Source organism: Vicia villosa, unplaced genomic scaffold (assembly GCF_029867415.1).
Source record: "Vicia villosa cultivar HV-30 ecotype Madison, WI unplaced genomic scaffold, Vvil1.0 ctg.000032F_1_1_3, whole genome shotgun sequence".
Lineage (NCBI taxonomy): Eukaryota > Viridiplantae > Streptophyta > Magnoliopsida > Fabales > Fabaceae > Vicia > Vicia villosa.
This window is the reverse complement of record NW_026704967.1, coordinates 44,309-65,225: the sequence shown is the minus strand read 5'-3', so window position 1 is coordinate 65,225 and position 20,917 is coordinate 44,309. Positions and strand designations below refer to the sequence as shown.

The following is a 20,917-nucleotide window of genomic DNA, read 5'->3' as shown; positions in this document are numbered from 1 at the left end:
GATTGATGAAGACTTCTGTGTACTTTGGAATTGTTATAGTTATAATGTGTATGTGTTAAAGTTGAATTGGGTTGATATTTCAAAGCATGAGTTTGTCTTTATGTTGGCCGTCCAAGTTGTACCTTTGCATGGAATGTTTAAATCTAAGTCATACAAATAAAGGCAAAAGTTCAGTGTCAAAATTGTTTAAAACAAGGTGTTGAGATCAAAATCCAGTATATTGCCGAATATAAGGTTAAAGTGCATCTTGAAATGAATCACTAGAGTATATATTTATAGTTTTGGTCTTCCTCTTCTTTTTTATACTAATTCAATATTTATATTTTTAGCCAACACCAATAACATACACCTTAACTGAAAATGATATATCCATATCCATTGTCCACACAATCAATTATAATAATAATAAAAAAAAAACTATCATACTCCACCATAAAAAAAAAATAAAGAATGATACTTGAAATATTAAACTCTAAATTTTTTAAAATTATTTTCAATGATAATCGTATTTCAAAAATCTATAAGACTCCATTATAAAATGCACATTTTATTTCAAATAAAACTACTTCAAGAATTTCATATTGTTATCACTAACAACCACACTTCAAAAGAACTAGTATACACTATGATAAAGAATATATTCAAAACCACTCCAAAATTTTTACCATTATCTTCACCGATAATCATAATTCAAAAGAATTAGCATATTCCATCGTAAAGAATTTAGAAATTAAACCATTCCAAAAAAAATTATATTGTTTTCACCGAAAATTATAGTTCAAAAGAACTATCATACTCCACCACCATCGAGAGTATGTTTAATTTGAAGCTAACAAGTTCAAGAATTTTTGCATGTCAAAAATTAGATCAAAAATTTATAGTGAAACTTCCTTATTGGCGTGAACCTCTTCATCCAACAATATAATTTCACAGCACACATTGCATCAATGTCAATCAACACTTTTATATTAAACAACACTTTTTGTAATCATGATTCTTTCAACATATCCTTGAATTGAATTTTTCATAAATTAAAAATGATTCTTCCATCAATTTTTCCTAACCCAAATTCTCAGTCAAACTTGTGATTCCAACTTAACAACACTTTCATAACACCACCATTTTTTTATGTGAAAGATATGGCAAAAATGTAATCACAAAACATACTAAGAACTCTTATCCACGGATTGAATTAAAAGCTCTAAGTTGTTGGAAAGAATAGTCTAGAGAAATAAATAAGACAATCATAACAGATAATACATAATGTGAAATCTCTAAAATAAGAGAAACAACCACAGTCGTTGTCAAAAGACAGTCGAAGAATAGCACTGCAAATATTGTTATAACATATAAATTACTCTCAACCACCCCATGACCCTCATTACACCTACATTCTCCAAAGGAAATATCTAACTACATATCGCGTCATTCTAACACAAGAGTATAAGAGAAAAGAAAAATAAATAAATAAAAATTTAAAGTGCTTCTAACGAGATAACTTGCAACAAAGTACTATAGTAGATGTATATATTTTTTATCTTCTTCCATTTACCATGCTATTATTGTTGAAAATTTGAGTTCTGAAGAAGAAGAATCCTACGAGGAAGGAGTAGTTGATCATGGGAATCAATATAACCATGATTATCGAGAAAAAGGTTATATATACTCCATTATTCCATAGAACAATGGGAGTGGATGAGTTTCTAGATTGACATTTCGCGTCAACAGGTTCTTCGACATTATGGACGTCCTTGAGAACAAGAAAGTTAAGATGGTGACGATCATACTGAAGAATACTTCTTCTGTCTGGTGGGATAAACTTGTTGTCCAAAGGCAGAGGCAAAGGAAGCAGACAGTCAGAACTTAACAAAGAATAAAACAATTTATGCTGGAGTGATTTTTACCGGAGGATTTTGAACAAATTCTTTATAAAATGTATATTAAGTGTGTCCAGGGCAAGAGAATTCAGACTGAATACACAATTGTTTTCATGCGTTTTTTGAGCGCAGTGGATTAAGAGGATCAGATATCCTGAAAGTGGATCGACACATTAGTGGCCAGAAGGAATCCTTGCAGGAGAAGATGGGTTTACAGGTTGTATGGATCGTAACTGGGGCATCTGGTCTAGTTTTGAAGGCAAAATTAATGGATAAATTCCCTTGAAATTTCTCATCTTTTATGTATTCACCCCAGAATAACTTTGAATTAGAAGGCGACATGGAAAAGAGTGCAACAACCATGGGTTCCAACCATGAGAATAAAAGGACTAGCAACCCTAGCAGCGTGGAGCAGGATAAATCACCAATCTATAGGCAGAATAATCCATATGCTAAAACCATTTGAGACACGTGTTATCATTGTAATTGAAGAGGTCACATATGAAAAAATTTCCTAACAAGGTGAGATGTTGGTGTTGCAGAAGAAAGTGAAGAGGAAGAAGAGAGAGAAGGACATGCAGTTGAGAACGATGAATATGCAGGGATTGAGTTTGGAGAGTAATAATTTGATGATAGGGTAAATATTGTGTTGTAGAGAATTTTACTAGCATCCAAAGATGAAGAGAAGTGCCAAAATTTGTTTAAAACACATTGTTCTATCAAGAACAAGGTGTGTAATCTGAATGTGCATAGTGGCAACATGGAGAATCTAGTGCCGCGGAAATTGATAAATTATTTGAAGTTATCCATAGAACTCTATGAGAAGCCATACACCCTCGGATGGGTAAGTAAGGGCTCCCAACTTCGAGTAACATTAGCCTGTAGAATTCCTATCTCCATCAAAAAATATTACAGATAAGAGGTACTTTGTGATGTTCTTGATATAGATGTTTGTCATATTTTACTTGGTAAACCTTGGTATTTTGATAATGATATCTTTATCAAAGACAGGATAACATGATATTGTTTACATGTGGCACACTATTGTACCCCAATTTTTGACCCTGAGATCTCACCTCATTTTTCATTGAGCACCAAGAGTGTGACCATAATTATCATCGTTCATGCATTATTTGCTAATAAAAAATGTACAAAAAAAGAGATTGTGTTTGCTTGTTGCTTGTTTCCCAAGACAGATGACTAATCAAAGAGCTCGGGCAAATTAGGGTTTTGAGGCCCATAAAGGAGCTCAAGCTTTCTCATGTGTTCAATTGATTCCTTTCATTGATATTCAAGCCCAAGTGTGGCTCAAATCAAGGTCAACAACTTTCAAGTTCATCTGGTACACTAATTAGGGTTTTGACCTAATTCTTTGAAGAAGTTGATTTTTGGTCAAACCAAGGTTCCATGCCTCAAGTCATGATTCAAGGATCTCAAATTCCTCATTATTATTCAGTCATATCATTCATTTGACTAGAAGAGCTTGATTAAATTGATACTTAGAAGAATGCAATTCATTTGGAAAAAGTCAACTATTTAAGACCATCTTTGACTTTTGAGGAATTTAGTCAACCATGGACTTTTGAAGATCAAAATTATGAATATATGATTATTGAAGTCATTTGATCAAGAAAAATCAATCAAGGAATCAAAAGTCAACAATTAGGGTTTTGACTTTTTCATGAAGAAATACATGTTTTTTGCTCAACTTTGAATGGTCATTACTTCTTCAATATTTGGCCAAATTTTGTGCTCCAAAGCCTCAATTGAAGAGAAAGTCAAAATCTACAACTTTGTCAATGTGAGCATTTTTCCAGAAGTGAATGGATTTTAAGTTATGGAGCCATGAAGTTGCCTACTTGTTCTCCAAGACTTGGAAGATTTTCAAAACAGTTTTAAACCTTAAAAGTAAGTGACTTTGAGGCCATTTTTCATCATGATCCTTTGATAAATTGAGAAAACACCAAACATGAAAGTTGTAGAGGATATTTGGGGCATTCAAAAAAGTACATGAACTCCTCCATAACATTTGTGAGTTATAAGATTCGAAGAGATGAAGTTGGTGCATCAAAGTTGTTACAAGGTTCATGTTCATGTCCAAAGTTATGCACAAACCAAAATCAATCCAAACAAAATCTAAAAAACATTGCTACAAACCCCCTAAATGTCCTTGTTTACTTCTAAATATCACCATGATCAGAAGTTTACACAATTCTTTTGACCTTTACACAAGGATTAGAACCATTATTCACCAAACTTTTCCATTTCAAGCATGAAGGCTTGACTTCCATTTTGGAAATTGTAAACTTTAATCACAAAGTTCACTCCTTGAGCTCCTGAACTTTTCTTTTGATCACACTTCAACCCAAAGCAAGAAGCAACACCTAACACTCAGAAAAGCTCCCCTATCATCCATGAATCAAGCTTTGCTAGACATTGGAACCGTGCTTTTCAAAGATAATTTCACCATTAAGCAAAGCTTGAATATCTTGTTCAGAAGTTCCCTCCATGATCCTCTATAAATAGAGACCTCCACAACATCATTCAACACACCTGAATAGCCCGAGAATCCCTTAAACACTCTCTAACTCAAAATTGCAACTTTTTCACATTCCATTTTGAAGTTCAAAGTTCATTTCTTCGAATTTCAAAATCCTTGCAATTTCTTTGTAAACCAATCAACCAAACAGTTTCTATACATCATTTAGAAGCTGTTCATCACCCATATTCATCAAAAAAACATATCTAATTCAAAATTACTCCCAAAACCACCATTGTTTCACTTTTAAGCTTCAAACACCAAACTTGCAATTCGCTCGTGCATTTTCCATTTTATCACTTCACAAAACTCCCATATCTCAAATATAACTCATCCATATCCTTGTTACACCGCTGTAACACCATCTTCATCATCTCCCAAACTCAAAAATCGAGGTCTACACATTCAGGAAGTTAGAGCAATTCATTGAGCTTCAAAGTAAAGTAGGAGTTGGAATAGACTCAGGAAGGTCCCAGGAAGCTTCCCATATCATCAAATTACTTCTGGGGGTGCTTAAATCTAGTTTTCGATTTCTACTTTAGAGGTAAGCTTTTAAAACTTGAACTCCTTTATTCTTGTACCATTTTAATAAAACTTGATATCATTCTGTTTAGAATCATGTGATGATTGAAAACCCTCAATTAGTTGTTGTTAATTGCTATTGTGAACCATTTAATTTGAATTTGGAAATTTAGGGTTCTTAACATTTTCTGAAATAAGAGGGCGTGAGTTCAATTCCTCTTGGAGGCAAAACCTAATTTTAATTACTTGTTTTATTTTTATTTCTTTTACAACTTTGAATGTTTATTTAACCTATGAAACTTGATCATTTTAACTTGATTTTTTGTACACTCCCTATTTATGGGATATATTTTGTTAATATATTTTTTTGAAGTCCGAAAAATATTTTATTTGATCAACTTTTAATTAATTCAAAAATGGTATTTTTAATACCTTTAAAAAATTTCTCTAGTAATTCTTCACCAATTGACTTTTGTATATCTATGTGAACCAGTTATGGTTAGGATGAGTCTACCTTGAAGATATTAACATGATCCCTTAGTTGATTCACTTAGGATTTTGTTTAATTTTTATTAAAAAAAAGGATTAGGTTCATGTTAGTGTACATACATATACCAAAACCCTAATCCAAAATCCTTTGAAATTTCAATACCATGTTGATATTATCTTGATTGCCATAATCTCTTTGTTTATCTACTTGTACATATGCTTGTTGATTTACATCTTTATAAATTTATATTTTGGTTATGTTATTATCCTTGTATATATACATTGTTCAACTAACCCCACATTCATGAGATATTCATCCATCCATCATACATCATACTCATACATACATGATACGATCTTGAGATATGTCATCCCTTTTATTTATCAAATTTTTATAATTGAGTTGTTTACATACATTTATGCTTAACTCACCTTTTGATTGTATCCATGATACACATGTCATGTCTCACACACCAATTGAGATACTTACCCTTAATGCTTGCTTAAGATGTTTAATTCCTCATTGATGCTAAAAATCCAAAGGAATGGAATGGTATTGACGAAAATTGTTAAGGTACTCACTCCCCTTTCCTCCATTTTTACTTTGTGCTTAGAATTATTAAAGCTTAGCACTTTCTCCCTGTTTTAAATATTTGGTTTTGTATTGTTAAAGCTCAACCTCTTTTAAATCAACATTGGTTTTGAATTGTTAAAGCTCAACCACCACTCTTTTAAATCACTCTTTGCCTTGTATTGTTAAAGCTTGACACCTTTTAAAACTTGTTAAGTATTTTTAAAGCTTAACATTTTAAAAACCCGTTGAGTATTGTTAAAACTCAACATCCAAAAAGATTTTACCACTTGGCTCTTCATTTTTCTTTTAAAGAGAACTACAAATGCTCCGACTTCCCTATTGTTAAAGGGGTATGTAGGCACAAGATGTGATGTCTTGCCGAGCACACTTTTAGAATTTATTTTCTCACCATCCCACTCTATTTAAACAAAACACATAAACAAAAACAATAACAATAAAAAATATGTATATTTTCAAAGAGGTTCCTACATAGTACCGTAGATGTCAGGGGTGCTAATACCTTCCCCTTGCATAACCAACCCCTAAACCTAAGATCTATGTTTATTTTATTAGTTTTGATTTAAAAAACTTCTTTGGGTTTTATTTCTCTCTTTTTCCCATTTCCTTTGGAAACAATAAAGCGTGGTGGAGACTTTCACTAAAATAACAATCCGGATCAATCCAATGGCCTCGGTCTCAAATTTTCACTGCTACAGAAAAATGACGACTCTACTGGAGATACTACATTATCTCTCAGAGGGTTGACCCTATATATATATATATATATATATATATATATATATATATATATATATATATATATATATATATATATATGGAATGTATCAAGTAGGAGGGTTTTTAAATAAGAGATAAGAGGATTCAATGCTAACCATTGAATTAATCAAGAGAGAGAAATAATAGTTATATTAATATTTTAATAAATAATTTAATTTCTCTCTCTTGATTAATCAAATGGTTAGGATTGAATCATCTTATCTCTTATTTAAAAATTCCCCCTACTTGATACATCCCCTATATATATTGTTATTATTATTATATTAAACTGTTTATGTGAATATTTGTTACTTTTGTGGGTTGTATGGGAAATGGTTTGATTCCCCCTTGTGGTGAGATAAATCCTAAATTCGGATTTGAGTGCACTTATGATAGGATGTGTGGTAAAATCATTTTGATCTCGAGGGACCCAAGAAAGTTAATTTGAGATCCACCACTCAGTGGAGGCCTCTTTGAAGGTAATCTTTGTTGACCAAGTTAATGGTGAAAACATCGTTACATTCAACATGGTTGTAGAAGCTGAGGACTATTAGAACTCTTTAACCCATGTTGGCCATTAGGAAGTAGTGTGGAAACTGTATTTGGATTCAATTCCAGAATGGTTGTTACACGATACTACGCTTAGATGAGGTTCTCTTGGAATATTATCAAACAAGCAAGTAAATTGCGACATTTATAATATCCAAGCTGAATTGCATGATTTTGGGAACCTTTTTAAAACCTTGTTCTGCAGGTACAAAATAACCATGATAAATACCTTTGGGATGGGTAGACCTCTGACTCTATGCTTGTGATGTTGAACCTATGAACTCCATGTTTTTACTATGTTTCCATTGCAATCATTCATGCATTCATGCATTGAAAAATCTTTTAAACCAAAAAATACATTTCAAGGAATTAAAATGAAACCTTTTGTGAACATCATAGTATTGTTGCCATGGAACTTGAAAGAAGAAAGACTAAGAGGTACACTTTCAAGAGCCTAAAGTTAGGAGAGTTAAGAAAGTTTGAATCTTTGTCAATTAAAAGAGTTCCTGTGACAAGTATGGAATGCATTTTCTCTTATATTTAAACATTTCTGGTGGAATTGAAGATTATCTTTTGATATAATAAAATTCAGTATTTTTTTTATCGAGTAAATTTCAAAGTTTATTTAACTGATTTTACGCTTACAATCATATGTTTTCATTGTAGATTTAACAAGAGGTTAAAGGTAGTGCACTGACAGTGTAAAAAAGTTTTACACTGTCATCCAATAGAAACAAATCGTTTTGCCATGTCATATAAGTTTTTTTAAAATTACAGTCTGACTTGTCCTGATTCATGGTCGTGATTGGTTGACAGTGTAAAACTTTTTTACACTGTCAGTACATCACCCATTTTCTCATTTAACAATTGTTAATCTCTAGTATTTTGGAATGCATTATTGATGAAAATCATTTATTTAATCTAGACGTCACCATAAAATTGTGTACCAAGTTAAAGAGTAAGACTAGATAAGTCCCAAAAAAAAATGTGGTCTTACTTTTTGTTGAAGTTCATTCCAAAGAAAACAACAGTACATCTAAATAAATTCATTTAAAAACCTTAAATATTATAGTTGTTCAAATCTGACCTGGATTCCTTTTCGTTTTGTTTTCTTTCCACAATCAACAGAACAGAACAAATCTGAATTGAACTTCAAACAAACAAAAAACTGATCGAGTTCACAACAACAACAACAACAAGAGAGTCAGAAAATGGGGAACGTTACAGTTCCTTTTGTAGGGATGATAATCGCAGAGTGTGTTCAAGTTGCGTTAATCATATTAAGCAAACAAGTCATGGCACAAGGAATGACCAGTTTCATTTTCATTTTCTACTCCAATTCCATCGCTGCTCTTGTTCTTCTTCCATCTTCTTTCTACATCCATAGATTTCAACGTCCTCCAATTACGTTTTCTAGCCTCTCTGGATTCTTCTTACTTGGAGTACTTGGGTAAGTGCATCCCTCTTTTTCCACCAGCTGCATATGCTAATACCAGAGGAGTTATGGTTTTTTTTTTTAAATTTGTTTTCAGATATTTGGCGCAGGTTTTTGGATATGCTGGGATTTATTATAGCTCTTCAACACTTGCTACTGCCATGCTTAATCTTATTCCTGGTTTTACCTTCATACTTGCCGTTCTTTTTAGGTTTATGCTCTTCCATTTAATTTAAGTAATCATGATTTTTTGAACTAGGGTATATAATTTTTGTTTTATGACTTTGCCACTTGTTGCATCATTTTTGTTTTGTTTTGTTTTGTTTTTTTAGTTGATATTTTGTTTCATTCACCGAGAGATGTTATTCTTTGTGGATGTTTTGATTTTCATTATCCTTTGTTGCATTTCAACTCATACATCTGAATCTTTACGAATTGAATCTTTGCCCCGTCAATTTGGATCCGAATTTACCGGAAATCTTCAACTCATACATCCAAATTTTAACGCTTGTATAATGGATTTTCTTCTGTTTTGCTTTTAAGATATTGAGATGCTATCACTGTTTTTTTTTTTACTCTCCTAATAAAGGACAAATGGCACTACCACCACCACCTTTGCTATAGAAATGGAAGTTCTATTTTGTTAAATTTTTATGTCTTCAATTGAAAATGAAGTATACGCTATACATTTGTTTAAACTCGTCTAATTTTGTGGTTTCAGAATGGAACAATTAGATTGGAAAAGCTATAGCAGCCTAGCAAAATCATTGGGAACAATAGTATCAATTGCCGGTGCTTTTATTGCGACTTTGTACAAGGGTGTTGCACTTCTCAAGACACCATCATCACCTGTAAACTTATCTCAGCAGCTAGCTTTCTCACAAGATACTAGTTGGATAATTGGAGGATCATTTCTAGCAGCTGATTGTGTAGTGGCTTCAGCATTTATAATAGTACAGGTGAAACTAACAAGCAATAGTAGAGATTTCACGATCTTCAATTTCGACTTGCTTCGAATGGCACCATTGTTATGTGATAAGTTAATTATAATTGCCTAATTGACCTTATTTCAGGCTTCTATTCTTAAGAAATATCCAGCAGGGTTGATTGTTGTATTCTTTTATTGTTTCTTCGTGGCCATTCTATCTGCCGTGACATGTTTGGTTGTGGAAAGAGACATCAATGCTTGGAGCTTGGAACCGAAGCTAAGGTTGCTATCAGTTTTATACTCGGTAATCAAGATGTATATTTTACTTGACGTACAAGTTAAGTAACAACTAGTAACTATGTGTTGTATTTGTTTTGAAATCTGAAAGTTCACTGGTATATATTTCCAGGGAGTGTTTGGCTCTGCATTTCAAGTTGGTGTGACTACTTGGTGTTTGCACCAGACAGGACCTGTTTTTGTTTCCATGTTTAAGCCAATAGGAATTGTCATATCGGTGGTTGTAGGTGTTGTCTTCCTTGGTGATGCATTCTATCTCGGAAGGTGGGTTGTGTGCCTGGTTTACCGTTGAGTTTATTGATGTAAACACAAATTTTAATGTTGTTTTTCAATGCAGTTTGATTGGTGCTACTGTGATTGTTATTGGGTTTTATTCTGTATTGTGGGGGAAATCCAAAGATATTGAAGCAATTAGCTTGGAATCAAGAGGCAACCAGACCCCTCTTTTAAAGGAAAACAGCAGTGAAAACATATAAAGGTGTTACTTCATTAGAAAAGATGATGAAATTCTGCCAAGAAATTAGGCACAACTTCGATTGTCTTACGCGGAGAGTAAGGGAGACAACTCTGACTCCGAGAAGTATATATTTTTTCTCTTTTAATGGCGCTTGGATAGTTTCTCGATGAAAGTTATAGGTTAAATCATCAAGGATTATCTGAATGTAAATTGTTTTTTAAACACGATTTATAATAATAAAACATAAAGTTGTTAGTTGATTCATATTGACCACTCAGCAGCATAGTGATAAAAGTCTTGGTAACATAAAGTTATTGTCATAAATTTTTTGAACTTTCCTTGTTACCTGTTTTGTGTACAAAATCCTGAAGAAAATCTATTGTTGTTATACTATATGTTCATTACAATTTGCTGTTCAATCTAAGTACAAAGCTTGAGTTTTGGTTTATGTCCCTCCTTCCTCGTTCTAATATTTCCTTTTTATGATATCATTTCCTTTCAGAAAAACAACAATCTGAAGCATCTCCGAAAATAACCAAACTTAGTCAATATATATGATTCATCTCAGAATGATTTCTCGTCTTTGTTATGCTCTAGGAAGAAAGATTGGATTTTTATTCCTCTTAACTGTGACACCAAAACACTTGAATCCTATCTTCTATGTGTGTTCAAAACCAAATCGGTCCAATAGAAAACCGCAAAACTAAACCAAACCAAATCAAGACCGCAAAAAAATAGAAATGGTTCGGATGTATTTGCGTCATTCTTTAACAAAACTGCACGGTAACATCATGTTACAACCCAAATTTCACTTAACCCACATCCAATTCAAACTCAAACCTATTATGCATTAGCCTAACGATTAAGACTGGTTTTTTCTTCCTCACACTTAAGATTTCAGTTTAAGTCTTCTCAAATCTCTCTTAGCGGTATCGCGCATTCTTCTCATTTTCTTTTCCAAGTATCACATCTTCTTCTCTAGTCTCATCTTTTATGTTCTTTCTTTTACATCTTATTAATTTTATTCTACTATTCTCTCTTCTAATTACGTTTTTAATGCACCTCTTCTTCTCTAATCTCTCCTCTCTTATGCTCTTTCTTTTACATCTTCTCTAATATTTCATATCCACCTTTTCTATTTCATTATGATATTTTTTATATTGTTTTATGCTACTATTTTATATTTTTTATTCCACTTTTGTCTAATTTTATTTTTGTATATTAAATGAAAAATTGTTGTCCAAATATGATAAAATTTATTGTTATTTGATAACTCAAATAATTAAATACAAAGTTATGTTGTCATCTATATGTGTTTGTATGGCTTAATAATTTTTTTAAAAAAAAAATCGAATCAACCCAAACAAAATTGGTTTGGTTTGGTTTTTAAAAGCCAACCGACCCACACACTTTTTTCTCTTGTGGCTTGAATGACTTTTTACGTCAGAACCATCCAAATCACACTGCGAACACCTATACTATCTTCAGTTTATGAGTTATATGGAAGGATTTTCCATGTGGCTATAGGAAAAGTTTTTTTTTAAGTTTCCTATAACATCTGCTATCTTGATGGGAACCGGTACCAAAGTACAAACTGTTTATAATCAACAATTGACAAATAAACCAACCTCTAGGGATTAGAGAGCCTAGTCTCTCCCAAACCAACCAACATGCCAAATACCAGATTCCCATTAATTTCCCTTTCACCCTATGTTTATAATTCTGATTTCCTAGTGCAGTTACAAAGTAGTTACTACATAGCAGTTACTGCACTCAACATTTAATAATAATAAAATAAACTGCCTAACATGCCTATTACTAACAATACTCCCCCCTAAACTATCACATTGTCTTCAAGGTGAAGACAAAGGATAACATAAGTATCCACCAGGGTCCCATAACTTGAAGTAAAGTGATAGAGCAAGGCGTGAAACATAACAACTTATGCCTAAATCATACACTCTGTTTTGAGTGGTCTGTTTGATCCAAAAACATAGCATGACAGCAGTAGGCATTAGCAGCTCTCGTTTTATCAAACCAGAGGATAATCCACCCTTCATCAAGGACCTTCCTGGATCTGGTGGCTTTGACAGCGGTGGCACAAGGGTGTCTAACTTGAGTGAACACTATCTCTCTCTAGTAGTTGTTCTAGACAATCTTATCATCGATTCACATACCATAATCTCTCCATGTTCATCAAAATGTCTGTTGATACCAAGAAATTGGCAAAAAATTGCTTTTGTCATTTGTTGCTTTTCGACAATGACATTCATGAGCGAATTTTCAACATCTTCTACTTTAGGAATTTCTACCTTTTCCTCCTTTCTTTCTTCCATTGTTTTAATGAGGGCAGAATGTCCTAGGTATGTTTCTTCTTATTGAAGGTTTAATGTGTGAGGCGTCCATGACTCTGATTCTAATTCAGGTTCCTCTTCTTCATATGATATAGGAAGAAGGTCTCCATACTCTGGCTTAAAATGCCAAAGCAGCGCAACCGGAAACGTTTGCCAATTCGCTTGTAAATGGCGTCGACTCCACTATTGCCACCATTTTAGAGCACAGTTTCTTAATGCTTTCACAGCCTCAGGAAACTTCTCACTTTCCGGTGTTCCCACAATATCAAAATGCTTCTCAATACAAATCAACCACCAATAGGCATCTTCGTTGTCGTCAAAATGTGGCTTGTCCATTTTCCCTTATTGGGATTTTCTTGCTTAGGATCAGAACTGCTCTGATACCAGTTGATAGGAACCTGTACCAAAGTACAAACTGTTTATAATCAACAATTGAAAAATAAACCAACCTCTAGGGATTAGAGAGCCTAGTCTCTCTTAAACCAACCAACATGCAAAATACCAGACTCCCTTTAATTTCCCTTTCACCCTATATTTATAATTCTGATTTCCTAGTGCAGTTACTACAAAGGAATTACTACTTAGCAGTTACATAGCAGTTACTGTATACAACATTTAATAATAATAAAATAAATTGCCTAACATGCCTATTACTAACAACTGAATCCAGGCCTTCTTGCAACAACCAAAGTTTAAACCAAATTTAACTCGCTAGTCTGCACATATTTTTCATTCCGTCAAGGAATGATGAAAAGAAAGTGACAAGAATAATCCATGAAATTTCAAATGCTGTTGATTATTGGAGCATGCAAATGTGTTGGAATCACACCATCTTCGATCAACACCAAAGCACTTTTGAAATAAGATTCACACGTGACTCTTCTGAAGTCTTTATTGCAAGCTACTTCAAGCCTGTAAAAGATAGCTTTCAACTCTGCATCTGTGTTAATATTAGTAGTTATTGAATATGGCTCATATTACTAAGATAATTATGAATTGTTGAGTTAATTATAAGTTGTTGAGAGAATGGTTCATATTGTTGAGATAATTGTGGGTAGATATAATTGTTTATCGAGGGAAACTAGGGATTAGGGTTTTAGATAATCTAAAACCTTGTATTATATATTTGGCTTGTAACACTGTAATCTATATGTAATTCATAAGACATAAATAAAGGGAACTATAACTACTCTATAGTCGTAGACGTAGGTAATTTGGCTGAACTGCGTGAATAGAGCTTTTGAGTATTTTTCTCTACTCTGATTTGTATTCATATTTCTGTTCTAACAATTGGTATAAGATGACACTTAATCCTGGAGGTGCAAAATTCGAAGTGACTCAGTTCGACGGAATGAGAAATTTCGGTTTATCGGAAATGAGGATTAAGGCATTGTTGGCTCAACAAGGTTTTCAAAAGATGCTTCGTGATGAGAAATCGACGAACATCATAACCGTTGATTGGAATGAGATGAAGGAGAAGGCCCGGGGTTTGATAAATACTTTGTGTTTCTGATGACGTAATGAATCATATCCTAGATCTCACAACTCCGAAGGGTGAATGGAATAAATTGGAAAATCAGTACATGTCCAAGACACTCATGAACAAATTGTTCGCGAAGCACCTTCTCTATAGCCTGAAGATGCAAGAAGGAGGCGATTTGCAGACTCGTGTCAATGCACAACATCCTTGTTGAATTGACACGACTTAGTGTGAAGGTTCAACTCTTTAAAATCAGGTGGTTTTGATTTAGTCTATTTAGGTGATGATAAAACTTGTACCATCACTAGAAAGGGGAAAATTAAGAATGCTTTGGATGATAATGGCGTGTGCATGTTGAGTGAGGTACGTTATGTTCTAGAATTGAGGAAGAATTTGATTTCTCTGGGTACTCTTCAAGCGAATGGTTATTCATTCCGGTCAGATGGCGATAGAGACATCATGAGGGTTATCAAGGGTGCAATAAATATGATGACGACAAGGAGGACTGTAGGAAACATTTATAAGTTGTTGGGGCACAATTATGGGTGATGTAGCATCTGTTGAAACTGATAATGATGCAGCCAAACTGTGGCACATGTGCCTAGGTCATCTTAGTGAATGTGGGATGATAGAACTACATAAGAGGAATTTGTTGAGGGGTGTTTGCAGTTGCCAATTGGATTGTGCAAGTATTCTGTTTTGGGGAAACAGTGTAGAGTTCGTTTCAAGACCGGTCAACACAAGACCAAGGGAATCTTAGACTTTTTCCATTATGATTAAGGTAATGATGGTTCCTGGTAAAGCACAAGATGACGAGAAAACAAAGACTAATTGAGAAAATGGAAGCTCTGGGCAAGGAACTCCAATCGCTCTAGTAGAAATTCTTGGGAAAGAAGAGAGAAAGACACCCGCAAATAGAAATTGACTCTCAAAGATTAGAAAAAGTTCCCTTAACATTTATAAACCCATATATATATATATATATATATATATATATATATATATATATATATATATATATCGAAGATAAACAACAGATCAAATTAGCGGAAATGAAAGGTTATAAAATATAAGTATGGATTCTTTCTAAGGAACGTAACTTAACTCAAGTGCACTTGAGTACACTACAAGAGAGTCATGCCCTAACTTTTCACCTTAAGCCACACATCAAGAAAGAGCAGTGAAATATTTCAATAATGGGAAGGCATTTAATGCGCATGTTCCCCACTTCTGACTTAAAGTGAACGACGTCCTTAGAGGCCTACCATGACTCCTAAGACTTCCCCGGTATATAACTACCTAACAAGGCCCAATGCAACGTCCATCCACTCTTAATGACCTAATGTATAAAAACCTTCACTCACGAGATGCAAGGTACACTTTCTAATCTCCACTTTTTACTACACTTGTCTTGAATACTAAACTCACTTGGACTTTAGAATACTAACCTTGCATGTACGCTCTCGTACTTCCTTATCGGAGATCAACAGAATCGATTGATGATATGTACACCTAATTCTGGTTCTAGAACGGAACAAAATCCAATCGATCTTAACACTTCTCCTTATATTCATCATCTGATGTAGAACTTAACTCTCCCTCTAATCTTGTACAATTGGGCTCTTTCTAAGGTGGTGATTTTCTCTTGATAGCTTCTTCACTAGGTTTTCTTCTATAGAGAATTTGTTTAAGGTGAAAATCATTGTCGATCCTGATGGTGTCACTTGTATTTTATGTGGGAGTTTGTTATAATCAATTTCTCATCTGTCTGTTACCTCTGATTTAACGTATAATGTATGGTATATGATTTTTAAGTGGTTGGGGTGACAAATGGTTCTTCCTAAGAATCCTATAATTCATTTTGAATTTTTTATCTCTCTTTAGGAGATATGGCTAAGATGAGGATGGGATGATTTGTAATGATTTATCAACAATAAACTTTTCTCTAATTTTTCAACAAACACGAAAGAGGTGGATGAATTTTTTTTTTTTTTGGTTAATAACTAATTTCTTGGCAGATCAATGTTGAACTAATCATTTTTTTCTAATTGACATCAGAACTCTATTGTGTGTCTCAATCAATAGTGAATCAAGTGTTCAAATCTGCTTCATAGTTTGTGTTTTGACTTTAATATTTTTCCTGCGGGATCTCTGTTCTATTGATGGTGGTCTTGACAGTCTAAGGTCTAGTTTGGTTCTCTTTTGATTAAAGCTCTATAATTTGATGGTTTCATCGAGAGTGGTTATTCTTTTTTGTTTTGGAAGATTTTTAACTCCTTATCTTATTATATATATTATTTTGCATTCACACAAAAAAAAATAATGACAGCACAATATATTTTGTAAAAAAAAAAAAAAAAAAAAGCTTAATTGCTTGCACATTTGTGGAAATGATTGTGAATGTAAAAAAATATTGTGAGAGACTCAAATAACTTGCAAATTTTATGTTTTTTTGAGTCAATCTTAGAATAAAGAAAAAAAATTTAAGTCTTCTTCTCTGTCTGAAAAACCTTTCAAATTATGAAGGAACAAATAGTTATGGGCTCAATTGGTTAGTTTACTTTCTCAATTCTATTGACTCTATCAGCCTCATCACATATCAGGCTTCACCAACAGGCCCACCAATTTATCATGCTTATCAACTCAAATTTCAACCAAAAAAAGTTGAATAAAATTGATAGAAAAACTCAGAAGATTCACACCCCAAAAAAAAAAACAGAGATTCCATAGAGAAACATTAATTATCTCTAGATTCCAATCAAGTCTTTCTTAATCACACGTCATTGGTTAGGTAATACTTAAATCAGTAACGCCAAAAGATTCATATAATGGTGGAGCCACAAACAATGTCCACCACTAAGCCATTCACAAACATACTTAAAAGTTTCAAGCTATTGGCCCTTAATTATTCAAGCTTTATTCTATGGTAATTAATTAACCAAACTATAGAGAACATGTGTACAAGATCTAAATTCAAACAAAATATAAAAGAGCAAAATGATTTAAAATTTAATGATACGTCATGTTTTTATCAATTGTTTATTAATAAGAGACACTCGAGTTGCAACTTCTCTTACAAAGTAGCTTCACATTTCTATGAAAGGTTACTCACATATGCATGGCCCTCATTTCTTCTCCTCTTTATATTTCTAACATCAACTTGCTTTTCATTCAAAAGAGTGTCTAGTTGTTGTGTTTTGTGGTTCCTATTCAACCTCCAAGTATTGAGGAACACACATACACAATTAAAAAAGACACATAGTTATAGCATATACCTCAAATTAAATCTGTGTCCATTTATACATATAAGGAATACTAACATATTAGAGTTTTCTGAATTAAATTAATGGAGGGTAAGATTAGGACTTCAGAATTGATACCATTCTTAGTTATGGTGATTATGGAAGGGTGCACTATTGGACTAACTATATTTGCAAAAACTTCAATAACTAATGGAATGAGTCCATTTGTATTCATTGTTTATACCAATGCTTTGGCCACAATAGTTTTGTTTCCTTCTTCCTTCTTATTAAACCACAAAAATAGGTACAAAATTTCTTTCTCTTTCTCTATTTCTATCCATGTTCTTGTGTCTGTGTGCGTCCGCGCAAAGTTGTTCTTGTGTCTGTGTGCGTGCGCGCAAAGTTGTTTGCATGGATGATTAATTTTAGTCCTAATATTGTTTTCACAGAAAGGAGAAGCCAGTTTTTACTTTCTCTTTGTTTATGAGATTCTTGCTTCTTGGTTTCACAGGGTAAATATTCTGTCTTATTATAATTTGTTACATGAATCAAAAGGTATCATAATATTTTATTTAATAATAATTTTTTGTTGTGATGGATGGTTTTTGCAGAATAACTATGACTCAGACACTTTTATTTTTGGGTCTGAGTTACAGTTCTCCAATACTTGTATGTGCCATGAGCCACTTGATCCCAACCTTTACTTTTCTCCTCAATATCATTCACAGGTTCATCTTCAAAACTTTTACTAATTTGTTAGATTAATCTACAACTGAACCCAGCTCTAGGCACGCAGCAGTGTTAAATTTCTTGAAGTAGAGTTTTACCGCTTATTATGGTTCTTCCTTACTCAAGAGATTAGTCTCTGCAATTGCATGCAGAAGATATCTGATTTATATATAAAAACTAATATATAATTGATAGATTAATTTAATTGATTTTTTTGTAGGAAGGTAGAGTTGAATTTGAAAAACTCTGGTATACAAGTTCAAATAGTTGGTATATTGGTATCATTAATGGGAGCATTAGTTGCTGAATTCTTCAAAGGACCACTCATAAGACCCTCTTCTCACCACCTTAGATACACTAAGAAACTTTTTGTGTTTTCCTCAACACCTGAATTTTGGGTTTTTGGTGGCATTTTGCTTGCTGCTGCTTCTTTTTCAGTTTCAATTACCAACTTTATTCAGGTACTTTCTTTTTTAACCACTTTTTCAAATTTCTTTTTCAATCTTTAATAAGTTTATTCAGTTAATTTTTTTTCTGTTCTCTTTATACTATCTAGAAAGAAACTGTTAAGCAATATCAAGAACCAATGAAGATGGTTTTTTATTATACCTTACTTGGAACAATTCTTAGTGCAATAGTTTCATGCATATTTGAAAGTGATGTAGATTCTTGGAAGCTAAAGAATAACATGGAGCTCATTCTCGTTGTTCTAACGGTAAGTGTCGAATTTTTACACAAATGATCTATATGATATTAACTTTTAATCCAACGACTAGTTTTACGCAGATGATTTATAAGATATAAACTTTTAATTCAACGACTAGATTTATAAAATATATGGAAAAAATGTGATAATGATTATGTAATATTATAGGGCATATTTGGGGGTGTGATTCGTCCAAATATTCAAATTTGGTTGAGTAGAATGAAGGGTTCACTTTATGTGCCTCAGTTCAAGCCTTTTGGAATTGCTTTTGCTACCACTTTTGGAGTTTGCTTCTTTCCTAATAGTCTTCATTATGGAAGGTAATAATACTTGGATTAATTCTCCTTCATATTTTGGTTATATGATTTATTTATTTATTTATGTTATGAAAAAAATTGTGCAGTGTGATAGGAGCAAGTGTGATTGGAATGGGGTATTATACAATATTGTATGGAGAATTCAAAGGAGAAGAAGATGATGAGAAAAGCAGTGAGAAAAGCTCAGATTCTTTGGACAAGAAGATTCCTCTTTTGCAAGAAAATATGCAAGTGTAAATAAATTTATTTACAATGACATATTTTCTCATGTACAAATAAAATATAAGATGCATATCATTTCACTATGATTGTGATAGGTCTCTCCTTTAGTTTGAGATTGGTGAATTTTCCTTGTATCATAAATTTGAAACTGTATATGTTAGACAAAGACAAGTATCTCATTGATATATATTGATGATATATGCAATCATCATATTTTATTTAATGGCTAGTGGTTAAAATTTCCAATCATGGTTAAAAAGTTTTTTTCGTTAAAAAGTTTTTTTCTTTTGTGGTTCTATTAAAAAGTACTTATATTAGCTAAAGATTTGAAAAATCCTTTTTAGGGATTAGATAATTGAAAAATCATTCCTGATTTGCATATAAAATGAATAATTTATATCGATTGAATCACCATCAACAATGGGACACTTACAAAAAAAAGTAGGGTTGGGCATTTAAGTTCTGATTTTTTTTTCTTGGGTTGAGCATTTAACTTTGGATTTTTTTCTCTTTAAATGAACAAATAATTTTCTTACTTTGATTGGTGTTGTTAGATAAAAATGACAATTACACTCATACTTGGTAGTACTAGTAGTTATTCGCAAAAAATATACTTAGAATCGAAAAGGTAAAAATCGATAAAACGGTTTCAGATACGAGTACAAATAATTATCCACTAAAATAAATGATTATGAGTATGTTTATGAGAACATTAGTACTCACTCCGCTTTATACCCACATATATATTAATACATTTTAGTTTATATTATTATATAAAAATGTATGTTTACCACTTTAAAAAAAAATTATTATTTAACTATCACACATTTTAATTTAAAATACGTGTTCGGTTATTTTATAATTCAACAATTTTAAATTTTTTTGTTAACATTGTTAAAAATTTAAAATAATATAATCTTTTCTATTGATCGATTTCTTTTAGGAAAATACCTGTAAATTACAAGTACGGGTATAAAGGTTGGTGTTCAAGAGGACATGAATTCGGGTATCGGGTATTGGATATTGTAGTTGAAAAGATGTTGTAGCATTAAAATAAAGGTGGGTGATAATTGCACTTAAAAAATTCAAAGCGTGTGAATTCACACTAACTAGGGGTGGCAAAACGGGCCCGGCCCGCGGAGAAAGGTTGTTTTACCCGCACTTTTTCGCGGGGCGGGGCAAGGTTTTAGGCCCGCTCTCTTTAATGTGCCCGCCCTGCCCCGTTTTTTTGTGGGTTTTTGCGGGCATTTGTTTTTTATAGAATTTTACTATTTTTAGGCCTAAAAAGCCGAATGCCCGCGGGCTTTCCCCGCCCTCACTTTTTTGCGGGGTAGGGCAAGGTTTTAGACCCGCACTCTTAAAAAGGCCCGCACCGTCCCGCCACGTTTTTTCGCGGGCTTTTGCGGGGCGGGCCTAAACGGGG

General features: G+C 33.0%; 2 protein-coding genes across 2 annotated transcripts; both read left to right on the top strand.

The window, feature by feature from the left end:
* Positions 1-8,336: 8,336 nt before the first annotated feature.
* LOC131622534 (WAT1-related protein At3g28050-like) lies at positions 8,337-10,708 on the top strand. The gene is made up of 6 exons (XM_058893573.1): positions 8,337-8,777; positions 8,860-8,973; positions 9,484-9,721; positions 9,836-9,994; positions 10,100-10,251; positions 10,325-10,708. Exons 1-6 carry the CDS (start codon positions 8,539-8,541, stop codon positions 10,461-10,463), a joined length of 1,041 nt encoding a protein of 346 aa, XP_058749556.1. The 5' UTR covers positions 8,337-8,538; the 3' UTR covers positions 10,464-10,708.
* Positions 10,709-17,432: 6,724 nt separating this feature from the next.
* LOC131622533 (WAT1-related protein At1g70260-like) lies at positions 17,433-19,704 on the top strand. The gene is made up of 7 exons (XM_058893572.1): positions 17,433-17,824; positions 17,970-18,032; positions 18,132-18,248; positions 18,470-18,710; positions 18,806-18,964; positions 19,124-19,275; positions 19,359-19,704. The coding sequence occupies exons 1-7, from the start codon at positions 17,625-17,627 to the stop codon at positions 19,507-19,509; spliced, it is 1,083 nt and encodes a 360-aa protein (XP_058749555.1). The 5' UTR covers positions 17,433-17,624; the 3' UTR covers positions 19,510-19,704.
* Positions 19,705-20,917: the final 1,213 nt, after the last annotated feature.

What these genes read in the sequence shown, in the direction of transcription:
- LOC131622533 (XM_058893572.1), top strand. Translation starts at nt 17,625, where the DNA reads ATGGAGGGTAAGATTAGGACTTCAGAATTGATACCATTCTTAGTTATG. An exon ending in CTCCTCAATATCATTCACAG is followed by an intron (nt 18,249 to 18,469) that starts GTTCATCTTCAA and finishes ATTTTTTTGTAG; the next exon opens with GAAGGTAGAGTTGAATTTGA. An exon ending in AATAGTCTTCATTATGGAAG is followed by an intron (nt 19,276 to 19,358) that starts GTAATAATACTT and finishes AAAATTGTGCAG; the next exon opens with TGTGATAGGAGCAAGTGTGA.
- LOC131622534 (XM_058893573.1), top strand. Translation starts at nt 8,539, where the DNA reads ATGGGGAACGTTACAGTTCCTTTTGTAGGGATGATAATCGCAGAGTGT. An exon ending in CAGCATTTATAATAGTACAG is followed by an intron (nt 9,722 to 9,835) that starts GTGAAACTAACA and finishes ACCTTATTTCAG; the next exon opens with GCTTCTATTCTTAAGAAATA. An exon ending in GATGCATTCTATCTCGGAAG is followed by an intron (nt 10,252 to 10,324) that starts GTGGGTTGTGTG and finishes TTTTCAATGCAG; the next exon opens with TTTGATTGGTGCTACTGTGA.